Source organism: Malaya genurostris, chromosome 2 (genome assembly GCF_030247185.1).
Source record: "Malaya genurostris strain Urasoe2022 chromosome 2, Malgen_1.1, whole genome shotgun sequence".
NCBI classification, from domain to species: Eukaryota; Metazoa; Arthropoda; class Insecta; order Diptera; family Culicidae; genus Malaya; species Malaya genurostris.
The window spans coordinates 184,695,879-184,716,167 of NC_080571.1; the positions used below are offsets into that span (position 1 = coordinate 184,695,879).

General features: G+C 38.8%; 1 protein-coding gene across 4 annotated transcripts in view; it reads right to left on the bottom strand.

Moving 5' to 3' along the window:
* Nucleotides 1-20,289, bottom strand: part of LOC131432680 (putative fatty acyl-CoA reductase CG5065) — a 729,032-nt gene that overhangs the window by 314,260 nt on the left and 394,483 nt on the right. For all 4 annotated transcript variants that reach the window (XM_058599110.1, XM_058599107.1, XM_058599108.1 and 1 more), the window contains exons 4-5: nucleotides 3,031-3,321; nucleotides 2,761-2,974 (exon numbers count right to left, since the gene is read on the bottom strand). In XM_058599110.1, the coding sequence (XP_058455093.1) occupies nucleotides 2,761-2,974; nucleotides 3,031-3,321 (505 nt within the window). The remainder of the gene's footprint in view (nucleotides 1-2,760; nucleotides 2,975-3,030; nucleotides 3,322-20,289) is intronic.

Sequence of the window (20,289 nt, forward strand, 5' to 3'; positions counted from 1 at the left end):
GGCTTCAGTTTACGTCGCAGAATTAGCTGCTATTCAGTACACCCTCGAGATCATTCAAACCTTGCCCAAAGACCATTACTTCATTGTCACTGACAGTCTAAGCTCAATAGAAGCTCTCCGGGTAATGAATCCAGGACAGTATCCCCCATATTTCCTGGGTAAAATACGGGAACACTTGCGAAATTTATCTATACGGTCTCATTTAATATCGTTAGTCTGGGTCCCTTCGCATTGTTCCATTCCGGGCAATGAAAAGGCAGACTCATTGGCTAAGGTGGGCGCATTAGAAGGTGATATTTATGAAAGACCAATCTGCTTCAATGAATTTTTCAGTATCTCTCGTCAGAAAACTCTCGAAGTTGGCAAACTTCATGGAGCAATGACGAACTGGGACGATGGCTACACTCCATTATCCGGCTACACTCCAGTATCGAGGAAACCTTGGTTCAAAGGGATGAACGTGAGTCGTGATTTCATTCGCGTTATGTCACGGCTCATGTCAAATCACTATACATTCAACGCACACCTCCGGCGTATCGGGATCGTGGAGAACGGGCTCTGCACCTGTGGCGACGGTTATCAGGACATCGAGCATGTCGTGTGGTCGTGTGTAGAGTATCGCGACGCCAGGTCGAAGCTACTGGAATCCCTCAGGGCCCGAGGTAGACCGCCTGAGGTTCCGGTTCGGGATGTGTTGGCGAGTCGGGATAGTTCATATATGCTTCTCATATATCATTACCTTAAACACATTAATATACAAGTGTAATCTGCTACATTTTGCTTAGAAAGTTCCTCCTACTTATCGACGTTGTTTCAACTGCGGCTGAGAATAATTTTCACTTACAGGTTCGACACTAACTTCCGCCGATTACCCCGATTCCTCATCTGTCCACCATCTTAATCGGAACTAACAAGATCTTTTTGCTGTCACTAACCTTTTTGCTTTCCTCCTCTCCGTCTCTTCACCATCTCGATGTCAACTAATTAAATGTCTGTTGTTTTAGTCATTTCATTCCCATATCCCCTTCTTACTCCGTTTTCCGCAATATTTACTTCACTATATTTTTTTTCATTTTCTTCCGTAACAACACCATCATCGCCCACGGAAGGTCGCTCTAGTTTATCAACAGCATGCGGGCCACCCGCCGGGTATTCGTAACCTGGGGGTGTTTCCCGCGGACCCACACGGACCGAAGAATGCGGCCAACATGGATATTCGCCAACGCCATATGGAACACTCTCATGCAATGTTCAATTCACCGGCCACTGCCGATCGCCAGCTAAAGGCTGGATCTGCCAAAGTCGACAACTGCGACCCAAATATGACATTACCCATTGATACAACCCTAGTTTTAAGTTAGTCGTTAATTGAAATTAGTAAAAGCCCTTGGCATCTTAGAGCTTAAGCAGTGTGCCTTAAACATTATATTATTGAATAAAAAAAATACTCTTCACCAATTTTCAAACAAATATTTTTATGTTCTTCAGATAGATATTTCTTCAGTAAAGTCAGAATTGTGAGCCAATCGCATTTGATGCTAGCAATTATCATCTTGTGCGAGGAGTTTTACATACAATCCGATATAAATCTTTTAAATTTATGTATAGCTAACTATTTATGGAATTAATGCAAATTCAATTATAAAGGGTGATTTTTTAAGAGCTTGAGAACTTTTTTAAACAATAAAACGCATGAAATTTGCAAAATCTCATCGGTTCTTTATTTTAAACGTTAGATTGGTACATGACATTTACTTTTTGAAGATAATTTCATTTAAATGTTGACCGCGGCTGCGTCTTAGGTGGTCCATTCGGAAAGTCCAATTTTGGGCAACTTTTTCGAGCATTTCGGCCGGAATAGCCCGAATTTCTTCGGAAATGTTGTCTTCCAAAGCTGGAATAGTTACTGGCTTATTTCTGTAGACTTTAGACTTGACGTAGCCCCACAAAAAATAGTCTAAAGGCGTCAAATCGCATGATCTTGGTGGCCAACTTACCGGTCCATTTCTTGAGATGAATTGTTCTCCGAAGTTTTCCCTCAAAATGGCCATAGAATCGCGAGCTGTGTGGCATGTAGCGCCATCTTGTTGAAACCACATGTCAACCAAGTTCAGTTCTTCCATTTTTGGCAACAAAAAGTTTGTTAGCATCGAACGATAGCGATCGCCATTCACTGTAACGTTGCGTCCAACAGCATCTTTGAAAAAATACGGTCCAATGATTCCACCAGCGTACAAACCACACCAAACAGTGCATTTTTCGGGATGCATGGGCAGTTCTTGAAGAGCTTCTGGTTGCTCTTCACTCCAAATGCGGCAATTTTGCTTATTTACGTAGCCATTCAACCAGAAATGAGCCTCATCGCTGAACAAAATTTGTCGATAAAAAAGCGGATTTTCTGCCAACTTTTCTAGGGCCCATTCACTGAAAATTCGACGTTGTGGCAGATGAAATTATCTTCAAAAAGTAAATGTCATGTACCAATCTAACGTTTAAAATAAAGAACCGATGAGATTTTGCAAATTTTATGCGTTTTATTGTTTAAAAAAGTTCTCAAGCTCTTAAAAAATCACCCTTTATATATACGGCGAGGTTGTTTAAACGATTATGCGATTTTGTGGTCTTCGTTGCAGTAAGCTTTTGCGATAACATTATATGGGAAATATATAGGCCTCAGTGATATGATTTTACGATGGTGATTATAAAAAGCGTTTTGAGCGATGTGATTCGTGCAACATTGTAATGAAAAAAAAAACTTACCAATACTAGGTCTTACAATGCACACCGGCAGCTCTGGGTAATTATCTCTCACAAGACACTCGCTTAGTCGTTTTGAGTAAGTGTAAGAATTTGGGTGAGGTTTAAGCAGAATTGGTGTTATCATATCTATGGTTTTTTCGTCCATCCATTCAGTAATCCGCATTATGTCATATGGGTTGTGTTTGAAGTCATACACTCGTTCATTTAAAACTTCCTACGGTGATTCGGAAAAAACGTTTAAAAAGCAATATAAGCATAGGGTGTACTGACCTTGTCGCAATAACAAAATGCTGTTGATAAGTGCAATAACACTTGCAATTTCTTCAATCGTTTGCATAAATCCAATACACGTTTCGTCCCAGTAGTATTTAGCTCGATAGCATCCTTCAGCTTGGCATCTAATTTTAATGTCGCTGCGCAATGGAAAACAATTTCGGTTTCATTAATAAGCTGCCTCAAATTATCAGTAGAAATCCCCAGTTCATCAAATGTGACATCACCTTGTACCGGAATCAATTTTTTGAACATGTCTGGTTTTTCGTTTTTTATGCGTTGAAACACCTGTTGAAAGTAATTATTGTTAGACTATACCACACCAAACATAATTCTATGACGAAAAACCATTAGTTTCAAATAAAAAGAGTGCTAATCACGTTGGTGTAGTACAGAGATAGTATAATTGATTTACTATAGGTTATACGTAACTGTTTTACCTTTCTCTCCAGCACTTACAACCGATTTTCGAACGGAAAATATCTGTGTGCAAGTAAGTATTTCATCGAATATTTTTTGCGCTCGTTCTTTAAGCTCGTTCAAAAGCTACTATTATGCCACTAATGAAGTCCGAGTAACAAATGGCTGTGATTTCTGCGTTTTCTTTACGTTTCGTCTTAGATTCGCCAGTGCAGAGCAGTTCAAATTGAACTGCTTAGTTCGAGCTTAACCAGTTCAATTTGAACCGCTAAGCAGACGTAAAGTTAATGCTACTTGCAGACGTAAAGTTAATGCTACTTATTATTTTGCACCGAAGTTTCACGTCTTTGCTAACGTACCGAACGAAAACGTTATTTTCGGTTTATACTGGCCGATTCAGGTATGATCATTTAGGGTTTATATCATGTTTGTGCTTGGGGCACATAACCGTTTTCACATTTAATTTACGTTTCGTCTTAGACTCGTCAGTGCAGAGCAGTTCAAATTTTGATTGGTTTTCTGGTTGGATTTCTGGTTCCGAGGATGCAATGGTATTAGTGACGTAACCGACAAAACAAGTTGTTTCACTTTTCGCGCTCAATTTTCTCAAAGATGGCTGTATCGATTTTAACAAACTTTGACTCGTTTTCAAGCTACTATTGAGCCGTTGACCAAGTTCGAAGATCAAATGGCTGTGACTTCTGGTGCTGGAGATCAGTCACGTACCTAGAGGGGGGGGGGGTATGCTAGGGGCCAGGCCCTCCCGAAATCAAAAACAAAAACAAAAACCTTTTTTAATCCACCTTTCTCATGTACATATAACATTGTGGTATTCTATTCAAAATTTTTCTCTTCGATTTTTGAAAGAAACCAAGAGATTGTTTATCCATTACATACAGAAAAATCTATTTTAATCCACCTAGTGGTGTAATGATGCCTTTCTCATGTACATATAATATTGTGGTATTCTATTCAAAATTTTTCTCTTCGATTTTTGAAAGAAACCAAGAGATTGTTTATCCATTACATACAGAATAAAACAGTGCTTTGATTGCGTAAGTCATCCTTAAGAAAACGAAATGGGTTCACTATTATATGCACTTTCGGCACCGGAGCCCGAGAACCGGTATAATCAAAGTCGGTTCGTACGGCCACCAACTAACATGACATACAAACTCTACTAGTACGCACTCTAAATTACGATTTAAATGTTTGTTGTATCCGAAAATATGCAGTAATTTTTGGTAGGACCATAAGACCTTTCAGTTGACCCTAAGATTGGGAATAACGGTATAGAGTCCACTTTATAACATTTTTTACAGTTTTTGGTCCGCCAGTTTAAGTGACGGTGTTCAATATTGAACACATTTTACAATATATTTCCGGAACCGGAAGTTGAATTTAAGTTTGTGGAAATCGGTCAAACCATCACTGAGAAAAGTGAGTGCGATCCATTTTGGTATATATGAGCACTATTTCCGGTACTTCTGGAACCGGATACCGGAAACCAGGATAGCCGGAATCGGTTGGATTAGTTGCCTACTGATAATGACTATCGATTTGTGTAGTTTTGAGATGAGTTTAGAGAATTTTTCACGTTTTTTGTTCCGCCGTTTAAGTGACGGTGTACAATATTGAACACATTTTACCCTATAATTCCGGAACCGGAAGTCGGATCCGGATGAAATTAAGGAATTCCGTATGGGACCAGAAAACCTTTCATTTGAATCAAAGTTTGTGGAAATTGGTCAAACCATCACTGAGAAAAGTGAGTGAGATCCATTTTGGTATATATGACCACTATTTCCGGTACTTCCGGAACCGAATACCGGGAACCAGGATAGCCGGAATCGGTTTGATTAGTTGCCTACTGATAATGACTTTCGATTTTTGTAGTTTTGAGACCAGTTTAGAAATTTTTTACGTGTTTTGTTTCGCCGGTTTAAGTGACGGTGGACAATATTGCACATTTTACCCTATAATTCCGGAACCGGAAATCGGATCTGGATGAAATTCAGGAATTCCGAATGGGACTGGAAGACCTTTTTTTTGAATCTAAGTTTGTAGAAATCGGCCAAACCATCACTGAGAAAAGTGAGTGAGATCCATTTTGGTATATATGACCACTATTTCCGGTACTTCCGGAACCGGATACCGGGAGCCAGGATAGCTGGAATCGGTTTGATTAGTTGCCTATTGATAATGGCTATCGATTTGTCTTGTTTTGAGACCAGTTTAGAAAACTTTTTACGTTTTTTGTTTCGCCGGTTTAAGTGACGGTGTACAATATTGAACAGATTTTACCCTATAATTCCGGAACCGGAAGTCGGATCCGGATGAAATTCAGGAATTTCGTATGTTACCACAATACCTTTCATTTGAGTCTAAATTTGTGGAAATCGGTCAAACCATCACTGAGAAAAGTGAGTGCGATCCATTTTGGTATATATGACCACTATTTCCGGTACTTCCGGAACCGGATACCGGGAGCCAGGATAGCTGGAATCGGTTTGATTAGTTGCCTATTGATAATGGCTATCGATTTGTCTTGTTTTGAGACCAGTTTAGAAAACTTTTTACGTTTTTTGTTTCGCCGGTTTAAGTGACGGTGTACAATATTGAACAGATTTTACCCTATAATTCCAGAACTGGAAGTCGGATCCGGATGAAATTCCGGAATTTTGTATGGGACTGGAAGACCTTTCATTTGAATCTAAGTTTGTGGAAATCGGTCAAACCATCGCTGAGAAAAGTGAGTGAGATCTATTTTCTTATATATGACCATTATTTCCGGTACTTCCAGAACCGGATACCGGGAACCAGGATTGCCGGAATCGGTTTGTTTAGTTTTCTACTGATAGTGACTATCGATTTGTGTAGGTGTGAGAAAAGTTTAGAAAACATTTTACGTTTCTTGTTTCGCCGGTTTAAGTGACGGTGTACAATATTGAACACACTTTACCCTATAATTCCGGAACCGGAAGTCGGAGCCGGATGAAATTCAGGAATTCCGTATGGGACCACGAGACCTTTCATTTGAATCTAAGTTTGTCAAAATCGGTTGAGCCATCTCCGAGAAAACCTAGTGAGAATATTTGACACATTCACACCCATACATACATACACACACACGTAGGGCAGCAGGGACTTTGTCCAAGGGCTTGACGACCCCTCCCTCGGCAACTGTGAGTTGTTGGGCTTGTCTAGGATGTGGTGGAGTTTGGCAGTGGGCTCTGTTGAACTTCTATAAAAAGCTGCATGTATCCGCAGGCAAGCCCTTCCTAAGCGACCGTGTGCCGCTCAAAGCACACAAGCCCTGCGGGAGTGCCCATCGGCACATCAGGATTAATATCAGTGAAATCCTGATTATGGAATACTGGTCACGGCGAACATCAACGGACGGGATTTTTTCGGTTTATGGATAGGATATGACGACTTTGGGCTGACAGTCGTGCTGTTCAGCTCCATCAGTAAGGAAAGGTGATATCGACTTGAAATGGCGAGTAGGATAACAGTACGGCTGCCTCCGTCCCGGTAAAACCGTGGCAGGCCTTCGAATACGTTCGATACCCGTACATCAAACTTGATGAATACTAGGCTCGGATGTAATATTCCCGACTTACGCAGATCCGGCTCTGAACACGGTTCTCATGAGAGGCCGTGTCAACCCTAGCATGGCCTCACTGCTTGCATAGATAACCATGGGATCACAGAAGGCAACTAGTTACTTCGGGGGGAGATAGCGGTCCGAAGGGGGGACCCTGGAAAATGGAAGAGAGCACTAACCAAAAGGAAGTTAGAACGATGAATCCGTTCGCCAAAGGCGGTTTATCGAGATCTCCGCCCCTGCAAAACCAACATGGGCATCAGTCTCTTGATAAGGAGCAACAGAAGTTGCAGCAGCAGTCACAGCAGCAGCCGCAAAAGCAGCAGCAACAGATGCACCAGCCAAAGCAGAATGTGTTGACCAAAACAATGCAGAAGCCGAGAGTACTAGAAGCGAAAAGTTTAGTGGACGAGCTCCATAGTTTCGTGGACGCAAGGAACAACATCCACAAAGAAATTAAAGAGATGGTCCACAGAATTCAGAAGACGGTAGTATCGGCCTTCAAAGAGTTCGAAACGATAGTAGAACGAGCAAACACAGCGGAACTTACATTAACATCCGCTAAAGTTGCCGCTATCGCGAGTTCTCTGAAGCAGGGAGGCACCAGTGCAGCTTCGGTGAGCTCAACGAAACAAGGGAAAGAGGGGGTTGCTGGGGTGGATAATGTCTCTGTATCTATTACTCCAAAGAGGCCAAGAACATCTCCAGGAGACGAGAGACCAGGCGGTTCCAAGAGACCTATACGCCTAGACGAGGACTCCTCTGAGGAGGCGGCTGAACAAAAGGAAGGATGGAATTCTGTTGCTGGCCGGAAAACAGAGAAAAAAAGAGTCAGCAAAAGCAAAAGGAGCGGAGAAAATTGGAGCAGAAGGAGAAAGAAAAGTTTGTGCCTCGTCAAAGGACACCAAAAGTGACGGGGACGCAGTTCTCGTCAAGGCTAACGAGACTATGACGTACGCAGCAATCCTCAAGAAGGTCAGAGAGGACCCGGAGCTGAAGAATCTCGGTGAGAACGTGGTGAGAGCAAGGCGCACGCAAAAAGGAGAAATGCTTTTCGAGTTGAAAAAGAACCCTACGGTCGACAGCTCGACCATGAAGGAGCTCTTGGGTAAATCATTGGGTGAAGGAGCGGAAGTGGAAGCTTTATGCCCGGAAACGATGATTATATGCAAGGACCTAGATGAGGTCACCTCAGCAGAGGAGCTAAGCGGTGCACTTAAGACACAGTGCAACCTGGGCGACGTGCAAATTATGATCCGCCTAAGGAAAGCATATAGTGGCACACAGACCGCGTTGATTCGTCTACCAACAATTGCTGCTAACAAGGCATTGGAGGTAGGTGAAATAACGATCGGATGGTCGCGGTGTCTACTAAGAGCTGTACCGCGAGTGGAAAAGAGAGCGGAAAGATGCTTCCACACACACACACACACACACATTGCTCAGCTCGATGAACTGAGTCGAATGGTATATGACACTTGGCCCTCCGGGCCAATTTTCACTACTCGGTTTTTCAAGTGATTGCATAACCTTTCTATATGAGAAAAGCAAAAATATTTTTTTTTGATACGATGCGAACAGTGTCAAAAATTTATTTTAAGGCGAAATTTATTTTAAGGCCAGGGAAAAATAAAAATAATAAAATTGTACTTGATGACCGGAAAGAGAAAGTACACGAGCTTGACATAGTTTGGCAATATTCTGAAGAAGAGAAATATATGCTGCCGCTGGATTCCGCACATACTTATTTATAACTAAAAAGATGAACGCAAGCGCACTTCAAGTACATGTTTGGCTGGATCCATTATTAAACGCCAGAGAACAAAATGATTACCCGACAATGGAGTGAAGTCATACTTCGAAGCGGCACGAGTGCCTGGAAGGAAGGCTCACTGCGTCGGATGGATCATGATGCCGGTTTTCTGGTATTGTTATACTATACTTTTGGAGTATACCTCAATGCAAGTATTAGCGTACAATAATAAAGCGATTAAAGACCGAAATCGCTATGAAAGGGCCTTACATGAAGCCCATGAGCACCATTACCATGGTTGAAATCATTGACTTACTCGAACTATCATCTTTTCCCAAACCTGAAGTCATCTCCGAGAAATCGATGTGAGTTTCATATTGAAATTTTCACTCGCTACTTTCGTTGCCTGAAACCTAAACAAGTATAGCCAAAGTAAATTGGTATGGCCTACAATACAATTAAAATGACCTATAAATTTTCTGTTCTCCACGAATCGAAGTAAGGGAACTACCTCGGCTCAATTCTCAAAATCTATCACATCATCACAAGTCTTATGGATTGTTGTGCCCTAGAAATGGACGGTTAGAAGGTCTTAAACATGTGCGACAGAAACGTTAAGAAATGTAACACAATAACCTCCCCTCGGTGACAGTCTTAAATTTTATTTAAATAATAAATGATGATAGTCCAGTAGAAAAGTTAAAAGTGTCTGTTAAAAAGCCAGGTGGGTAATGTCAGAGATATAACTGGATGTCGTAAATACGAAAACAACTGACATGTTCCTTAACACTTCCGAATATCACTTAGTTGATCAATTGTATGATTTATGCCAGCATTCCCCTTTTTCACATTTTGCGCAAAAACAAAGAAGGCTACACTTGATCTTGATTACTGTGAATTTCACACAGCGAAAAGTGCACAAATCAAATCGAACAGCTCTAGATTTGCACTAAATTGAGGATATTTAGGATATTTTATCCTAATAGTTCTTTAGAAAACTTTTAGAGCCATTAGAACGGCTGATTTTGTGTGATGCTCTCCACCGTTGTCCATTTTTCGTTGTTTTTTCACCAATGCAAACAACTGGCAGCTGTGACGTAATCGCTCTTGTCGGAAGCGAAACTAGCTTTGCTAACGACACAAAATACATCTGCTCGCAGTGGAGATAGAATCCAAACTGATCCAATTTTTGTTAAGAGTTTGCTTTTTACGTGATTTCGTTTGTAGCTTTTCCACTAATTGGCGGTCCCAACGGCTATAAAAATAGCCGCATACAAAATTTTAATGTCGATTATTTTATTTCGGATTTGCATAATTTATTGAAAGAAGGGTTTCTAACATTCAGAAGGGTCAAATTGAGTAATTCCCTACAACATTAAACTCTGAGATAATTTTCGCAAAAACAAAGAAAGCTCACTTGAGCTCGATTACTGTGAATTTCACACAGCGAAAAGTGCACAAATCTAACCAAGCTGTTCTAGATTTGCACTAAACTTTACCTTCGATTTGCGAACAACAAATCCTAATAGTTCTTTAGAAAACTTTTAGAGCCATTAGAACGGATTTTGTGTAAAAAAAAGGCGGGTGGGTAATGTCAGAGACATAACTGGATGTCGTGAATACGAAAACAACTGACATGTTCCTAAACACTTCCGAATATCAATTCGTTGATCAATTGTATGAATTATGCAAGCATTCCCCTTTTCCACATTTTTCGCAAAAACAAAGAAGGCTTCACTTGATCTAGATTACTGTGAATTTCACACAGCGAAAAGTGCAAAAATCAAATCAAACAGTTCTAGATTTGCACTAAACTGAGGATATTTCCCTTCGATTTGCGAGCAAGAAATCCTAATAGTTCTTTAGAAAACTTTTAGAGCCATTAGAACGGCTGATTTTGTGTAATGCTCTCCACCGTTGCTTTTTCACCAATGCAAATGACGCAGCTGTGACGTAATCGCTCTTGTCGGAAGCGAAACTAGTTTTGCAAACGACACAAAATACATCTGCTCGCAGTGGCGATAGAATAAAAACTGATCCAATTTTTGTTGAGAGGCTTGTTTTTACTTGTTTTCTTTTGTAACTTTTTCACTAATGGGCTGTCCTAAAGGCTATGAAAATAGCCGCATACAGAATTTTAATGTCGAATATTTCATTTCGGATTTGCATAATTTAATGAAAGAAACTATCAATATACGGTAGGGATACGTTTCTAGCATTCAGAAGGGTCAAATTGCGTAATTCTCTACGACATTAAACTCTGGAACATTTTTCGCAAAAACAAAGAAGGCTTCACTTGATCTCGATTACTGTGAATTTCACACAGCGAAAAGTGCACAAATCTAACCAAGCTGTTCTAGATTGGCACTAAACTGAGGATATTTCCTTTTGATTTGCGAACAACAAATCCTAATAGTTCTTTAGAAAACTTTTAGAGCCATTAGAACGGCTGATTTTGTGTAATGCTCTCCACCGTTGCTTTTTCACCAATGAAAATGACGCAGCTGTGACGTAATCACTCTTGTCGGAAGCGAAACTAGCTTTGCAAACGACACAAAATACATCTGCTCGCAGTGGCGATAGAATTCAAACTGATCCAATTTTTCTTAAGAGGTTTGTTTTTACGTGATTTCGTTTGTAGCTTTTCCACTAATGGGCGGTCCTAACGGCTTTAAAAATAGCAGCATATAGATTTTGAAATTTCGATTATTTCATTTCGGATTTGCATTTCATTAAACACTGTTCGGAACATTTTTCTCGAACGATTCGTTGTACAGCAGCAGATATTTTCTTCTTTTTCTCCTTCTTTTCTGATTGGCTGGTGTTGACATGGGTCAAATGAGACAGGTTTTTCAATAGTGTACTATTGAAATACTTCAATGCTTTTACTACACACGTTTAAGTTGAAAACTTTCGATTCTATTGGTAGTTAAATTATATAAATCCTTTCACAGATCACTGAGCTATGAGCTTTAAAAATACGAGAAAGGCAAACGCGCCTTATGAATTATCCTCTTTGATACTCGTTTATGCCAAACATTTAAGAAAAGTTTAATTTTGAATTATTTGAGATTATGTCACACAACTGAAAATTTTATCATAAAATTGTGATCATATTTCCGATGGCATGTAGCAAAAATTATGTTGATTCATTAGATACAACAAGAGATATTAACGATCAAAAACTTATCACTCTCTCAGAGGGTAAATTTGGAAAATGCATCCCCAGTGTTGCTAAGCTCATTCAAATTGCACACATTCTGCTCTGTCATGTGCCACCTAAACATCAAAGACTCTCCTGGGAGCGTGCTCCACACAAATTTTTTTCGCATAATTGTTCTACGGCATTCTTAACTGGTTAGTGATGATCAAACATTCTTCACCTCAGTCGTGTTCCTTTTGTCTCTTACTCACTCACTCGTGTACAGACAAGCATGCACACTCCCACTGCACCCGTTACTCTTCCACTTTCGCACTCTTGCTGTTGCTTACTCTTTGATTATTACACACATGGAAACTCCCACTCGCTATTTCGCTTCCGCTTGAACTCTAAGTTCTATTGACATTGCTGCGTTGAGGTTCCATTCGTTATAGTTTTTATAACGATAATAATAAAAATTTAATCACAAAGCATGTTTCATGCAACAGTTTCAACCATATTATCGCTATTTACTTGAATTTCGTACAGAGAATTAACAGGACGAGAGCGAACACAAACAATCGTTCAAACCAGCCCCTCACCGGAGGGCTGTTTCAAACACTGCGCAAAACCCTGAACTCCTGTTACTTCTATAAATCAAATTCATACTAAATATTTAATTGGGTTTGATCCAATTAGACTATGAGAGTAAAACAATCCTGGAATTAAAACGAAGTGTTTTTCTCAGTAATCAATACTCAGAATGTTCTTTTACTGTAGTTGCATTGCGTGCTGCTATTGGGTATTGGACTTTCGACATGTGAATATTATCATCTGCTAGTGAAAATCGTATCGGTCCTTTTTATTTCTTCGAGGAGCTGTGAAATACACCAGCAGCGTTAATCAGTTAATACTGTACGCAGCAACAATAACTGGGGTCAAGTTGTAGCACACTATCATGGTGCTCGCAAATGTGCTGCGTGCACTGGGCTCTCGCTCTATTAGCAACACTGGGCACCCCATAGTAAAGTAAGTCGTATTCACGACAAAACGTCGGTAAAAGGGTCGCGTATAGATTTTAAATCGACTACGTGGCTCCCTCAATTCCCTTTGCGTCTGTATGTTTATGAGCCTTATTGAGTCGATTTTATTTCTCTCATCTCCTCTCCTTTTTCCGAACGCTGTCAGGAAATTAAACCGGATAAAACGATGGACGCATTGTAATTAACTGCGTTTCACACAAATATATAAGACATAATTTTTATCACGATGACATATGTAATTATGCAATCACTTGAAAAATCGAGCCTGGAAGGCCAAGTGTCATTTACCATCCGACTCAGTTCGTTGAGCTAAGCGATGTCTGTGTGTGTGTGTGTGTGTGTGTGTGTGTGTGTGTGTGTGTGTGTGTGTGTGTGTGTGTGTGTGTGTGTGTGTGTGTGTGTGTGTGTGTGTGTGTGTGTGTGTGTGTGTGTGTGTGTGTGTGTGTGCGCGTGTGCGTGTGCGTGTGTGTGTGTGTGTGTGTGTGTGTGTGTGTGTGTGTGTGTGTGTGTGTGTGTGTGTGTGTGGTTATGTGTCAAATAATCGCACTGAGTTTTCTTGGAGACGGATGAACCGATTTTGACAAAATAGGATTCAAATGAAGGGCCTTGTGAAAATCCTGAATTCCATCCGGGTCCAACTTCCGATTCCAGACTGTAGAGTAAAGTGTGTTAAATATTGTACATCGTCACTTGAAGTGGCGAAACAAAAACCGTGAAAAATTTTCTAAACTGGACGCAAAACTATACAAACCGTAAGTCATTACCAGTAGGCAGCTAAACAAACCGATTTCGGTTATCCTAGTTTCCGGTTTTCGATTAATGACGAGAGGTAATAGTCATATGCCAAAAAATGGATCTTATTCACGTTTTTCAGAGATTTCAGAACCGATATTCTCAATCTTAAGGTAAAATGCAAAGTCTTATGGTCCTAACACAAATTACTGTCAAAATCGTATAAAATCTTGAGTATTTGAATAAAAACTTGTAGAGCTTGTGCGTCATATTATTTGATGGCCACAGGAACTCTCCTTTCTTTTTCATGTTTCATTCGGAAGGTTATACTAGTTAATGCACAAACAATCCATTGGTTTCTTTCAAGAATCGCCAAGAAATGTTTTAAATAAAATATCACAGTATTATATATGAGAATATGATGGATATGAGAAAATTTATAATCGTATCTACACTAATTAATCTAGACTTCGTCACGATAGATTCATGACGTAAGCTTTAAAAGTTGAGATATTCGATGAACAAGTAGAGGTATGCCATTCCAAGCGTTGCAGTTTTCGACAATTCTTCAATCCATTAAATATACAACTCAAGCTGCTCTTCCCAGACGTCCGATCGTATAAATGAAAGGCAATAGAGATTAACTAACAAACTTTCTACCAAGCGAGTCTGAAGACAATATTAGTTATTAGTTATGTACAGTATCAAAAATATTGCAGCCAAATTCTGTACTTAAAACTCGCTCGCACACCAACGAGGTTTTAGCCAGTACAAATGCCTTATCATGCATTAAAAGATATTCATACGACACTGGTTTTAATATTTATTATCAAAATATTTGTGGATTAAATCGTACTCTCAATAGCTCGATAGCTCACTACCAAAACAAGCGATCACTCATAATCAGTGTATCAGCACCATAATAACCAAAACAGCAGCGAGTGGTGGTGGGGAGGAGAAGAGTGTCTGTTTATTTGTTGCTCTAGAATCAAGCCTCGCTTGATATCTCTCAATAGTTGTGGCATTTTTTAACGAATTTGGATTGATCTCACACTTACAAATTTTGAACTATATTTATGTGTTTTTTACTTTCCGCCAGGCTGCAATAATGACTTGCACTTGATTGAACAGCACTTGATCAGTCGTTGCATGTTTATTCACATAAAACATCAATTGTTATCGTTCACATATTCTTTCAATAAGTCGATTGTTTCGGCCGCAGTATGACAAGTGGTACCATCCTGTTGAAACCACATTTCGTCCACATCCATATCTTGAAGACTTGACAACAAAAATTCATTAATCATGGTTCTATATTGATTTCTATTTACCGTAAAGTGTCGTCGTTCCTCATTTTGTCGTGATAACGACTTACTTTACTATGGGACGCCTTTTACAAATTAGCCACATGGAAGAATTGGCAGAACTTAATCGTGAATATCTCGACTTGTATTAATGGCAGCAACATAATTCTTCCACTATTTCATTAAAAATATGATCAGGAATTTAGGATAATATTTTGAACAGTGTGAGATAACCACAAACAACTGACAAATTAGGTTTTCTCAAAATTTGAAAACAACGCGGAAAACTTTTTACATTCGTTTTGGTTTTTCGCACAAGGATGACGATTTTGAGGTAGTCAGGCACATATCTTCAACTGAATGCTATAAAAGGGGAACCGTGCTCGAAAATCGATCACTTCTTCTTGTGCGTTGGATGGAAGCAGACGTCGGGGCGAGCAGATGCATTCAAACAGCGGCATCGGAGAGCGCACCTTCTGTGTGGTTAAAAACCTCAAACACTCAGGTAGTTCTTGCCTTCCGGTCGTCAAGGCGAGAAGACGAATTGAACCAGTTTCGCATCATTTGACACTGCGAGCGGATGTATTGCGGTTTGAACGCAAAGCTAGTTTCATCTCAAACAAGAGCGATTGCATCATACAACAGAGCTGCTGGTCGTTTGCATTGAGAGAAAGAAAACAAAAAACGAAAAGTGGACAACATTATATAAAATCAGCCGTTCTAAAGGTTCTAAATGTTATCTATTAAGATTACCTCTTTTCAAATCGAAGGTAAAAATCATCAGTTTAGTGAAAATCCAAAAATATTTGATTTGTTTCGTGCACATTTCGTTGTGCGCAAATCGTTCGAGAAAAATGTTCCGAACTTTGCTAAATATCGTAGAGAATTCCACAATTTGGTCCTTCTAACAGGCAGAAATGAATCCTGTACAGCATCTTGATAGTTTATTTCACTGGAATATGGATATCCGAAATGAGATAATCGACGTCAAAAATCGTATAAAATTCTAGTAGTGAAAAGGGGGAAAGTTTCACAATTCAAACGATCGATCCACCATCAATTCGAATGAAGTATAAAGAAATCGTATCAGTTTTATTCGTATTCACGACATCCAGTTATGTCTCTGACATTACACACCCGTACATTTTAAGGGACGGGTAGGGTCTAACACTTTTGGAAATTCATTTATTTTTGCCTTTCTCATATAGAAAGGCTATACAATCGCTGTGAAAACCGACTTTACAACCGAGACCCAGAAAGCCGAGTGTCATATACCATTCGACTCAGTTCGTCAGGATCACAAAATGTCTGTGTGTTTATGTATGTATGTATGTATGTATGTATGTGACAAAATAATGTCACTCAATTTCTCAGAGATTACAGAACCGATTTTCACAAACTCAGATTCAAATGAAAGGTCTTATGGTCCAATGCTATTAAATTTTATCCTGATCCAACTTCCGGTTCCGGAATTACAGGGCGATGTGCACCGAAAAAGGGATAAAATAGGCACACATGTTTCTCAGAGATGGAACATGGAAATATGGGCAAATTTAAGGAAAATTGTGTACTCAATTTTCTATGATATTTCTTAACCGATTTTCACAAACTCAAGCAAATTAAAGATCTTTAAATTCTTTAAAAAGTCGCCGAAAAATTTATCCAGATCCGACTTTCGGTTCCGGTATTACAGTTCGATTAGTAAAAATTTTCAATTTCATGAATATTTTTTCACATGCAATGGCGAAACGAGGTGCACAGATCCTGTAAGTACATATTTTAACCAGTTAACTAAATATAAAACGTTCTGGTTAATCCAGCAGATATACACGGAAAGACCGAAATTAGCATTTTGGCGAAAAAATTAGTTGATTTTCTGATTTTGGTTAGTTATTTTTCGAGACAACTAAAAAAATCTTGCTTTTGCTAATTTATATTTTTTAATTCTAGTTCCCTTAATAATAATAATAATAATAAAATATTTGTTGAAATGGCTTTTGTTTTAGTTGAATTCACCAATTAAACGTGCTTTATATCCATTCAACTAATTTTTTGGTTGAATTAGAGAAATAAAACGTTGTTTTCAACCAACATAAATGGCTGAATTGGTTTCTGCAGTTTGCAGCTATATGGCGCTCTGTCACCGAAAAAACGTTAACACCGTAATGACTACTAGCCACTAGATGGCACACTACTACCGAAAAAAATTTCAGTCGCGGTTATCTTTTCTATATTGGCAGGAATATATACGATGTTGTATTGGAGAAAAAGCTATAAGCGAAACATAAACTTCTCTTTGAAAATTTTACTTCTAAATCGCTGTTTTCTTCATTCGACTTCGCGAAATCGACTCTCTCACTGAAAACTTTGAGCACTCGGAAAACAAAAACCGAATACAAGTAGTACACCAGACGGTGTAGCCCGGAATGTTAGAAGATTCGAAAAACATCATTTGACGTGTACAATTAGAGTGCAACATTCGAAACTCACTTCACTGTTTTGCGTAAAAACATTATTACCCACAATTGCTTCAAATGCGCATAAATTCTTAATATATACACTGACAGTTTATGTCATTTTTACATATCGGTTTAGAAATTTATATATGGATATATCGTAACACATGCGAAAAACATCTAAACAATTTGCAAGCAGTTTCAAAAAGACTGTTCCTTTTAGCTTTTTAATGGATTGTTTTGCTTTGACACTTCTCATGAGTTTTTAGCAAATAAACTTGTTAATAAAACCAATTTAATTTTTGTTTTCTTTGTCCTGTCATTTAGTAATGATGGTGATAGATAAATAGAAACAAATTTTCTGATTTTTATAACAAAATTTGTTGTCAATGAGAATTTCGTACTGGATTGAAGTATTGCTGGTTTGTGTCCAGAATATTCGCCAACTAAACACATTCTCTAAAAATAAGAGTTTTTTTCAGCACAGTAAATTCTAAATTTTAACTAATTTTATAGTTATTTTGGAAATTTTGTTATTCAAATCAACTAATTCAAAAACAGTAAAACGAGGCACAGAGCTAATTTCGGTCGTTCCGTGTAGATTTTCCTTCTAAAGTACAACTGAGAACAAGAAAATTTTCAAATATTTTCGGAACCCGATATCTTTGTCAGTATCAGGCAGTAATTCACCTGGCCCTTCCCGCCGGACCAGTTCATCGCTACAAACATCAGCTACGATGGAGTAACGAGACTGCGGATGAGCAGAGCCAAGCCCAATTCCATCAACAACTTTCGATCCCGATTAGTTTCCGAAGTATAATCCATAAATCTTCACTCAACTCTTACAAAGTCAAGATTTGAACTTGACACGTAGAATGCTAAAGCTCTCAAAAATCAATGAGAACATACCCAGTTCCAGACATATTCATTTTCCAGATTGCCTCTACCTGGTTTGCGCGCGAGGCTCATACTTTTGTGGACAACTCATTCTTTTTTTTTACTCTGAAACAAACTACTAAAAATCCATCATCATCATACAGAACATAAATCATCTTTTAGGCGGCATAATACACAGTACTCTTTGGCAACCTTCTTGATGACGTTGTTAATGTGAGATTTTAATGTTAGCTTTTCATCAATTATGACTCCAAGATACTTCAGCTCTCTGACACGATCAAAAATCTCTCCATCAATTTCAATATTGGTCTCATGTCCAGTGCTTGAAGAAGAAATAACCATATATTTAGTTGAATTTTAACCACTGAGCCAGAGAAATGTAGGTCTTCGTTCAAATATGCAACCGTTTCATCCAAATCCTTAGCTGTAATGAACAGAACAGTATCGTCAGCAAACAAATTTATTTCACAGAACCGTAAAACTCGCTTTATATCATTTATGTACATAATAAACAAAATCGGTCCTAACACAACACTGTGGCACACCAAGTGAATTACGCTGGAAACTAGACACAACGTCGTTGAAAACAGTTTTCTGGGTTCTATCAAACAAATAACTTCCAAACCACTTATATACCACTTATATCCTTCGATACCAAAGCGTTGTAGTGCTTGTAACAGTATAGGTCTAGAAATTGTTTCGAAAGCGCGTTTGAGATCCAAAAACACTGCGAAAATAGTCTCTTTAATCTCGATTTTCTCCTTCCATTTTGCTAAAACCAGGTTTATAGCGGTTTCGCAAGAATGACTTTTCCGATATCCCGATTGCTCCGGTATTAGCAAACTGCTAGAGTTCAAAATCAGCTGATCTTTAACAACAAGTTCCAAAAATTATTCAAACATGTGCAACATGTTAATGGGACGGTACTCCTCGGCTTTATCCGTTTCAGTAACCTTGGGGATAGGAACCACCAGCGATTCGTTCCAAACTTTTGATACGTGCCCCGTGTATAACGATTCATTTACCAAGTCCAGCAGATCGTGACCGATAACATGCAAGCAATATTGTATCACTTTTGAGTTGAGATTGTCGATACCAGCCGATTTCCCTAAATTAAAGCAAATATCTTTCAATTGTTCAAAAGTGATTGGGTGAAATTCAACAAATCTACAATAATTACTAATCGGCTGTGTTATTTCAACAGGTTCACCAACCAATTCAATACTTTGATTGATCTGTTGTACACTATTTATGAAAAAACTGTTTAATTTTTCTGGTATCACTTGCTCTATGTGCTCTTCTATACCATTAAATGTTAATGTTTTTGCTGAGCTATGTGTAGGTTATAGTAATTGTTTTAAGAATTTTCCATAACTCCTTGCTGTTTTTCTGATTTTGACCGATCGTCCTCTGAACATATTCATATCTAGTCTTCTTCAGGGCCCGTGACTAAATGTTTCGTGTTTTGGTATAGGCACGCCAGTGACTTCCATTGTTAATTCTGCAGAACCTCTTGTACTGTTTATCCCTCTCTCGTTTTAATCGTAAGAGGTCCATTGAGTACCAGCTACTCGAGCTGTTCAAACTAATGTACTTTTCAGTTACTAATTGATTAGTACACTTGTTTAATACGTCCATAAGAATAGATGCCCTGCGATCCAAGTTTCCAGACAACTGCGTACAATACAAGTTTCTTGAGACAAGTCGAGACATCGCTTGCTTTGAATATTTTTTCCAACATTCAATTTACACTTTGTTTTTCCATCTCTAGGGGTACTTGTTATGGAAACTGCAATTGTCTCCGAATAAACTCCGTCAAAATTGGAATATACGTGAATATAAGTTCTGCTATGTCTCGACATTCTTGTAAATTCATTCACAGTTTGTTTGAAACTGAAAATTCTG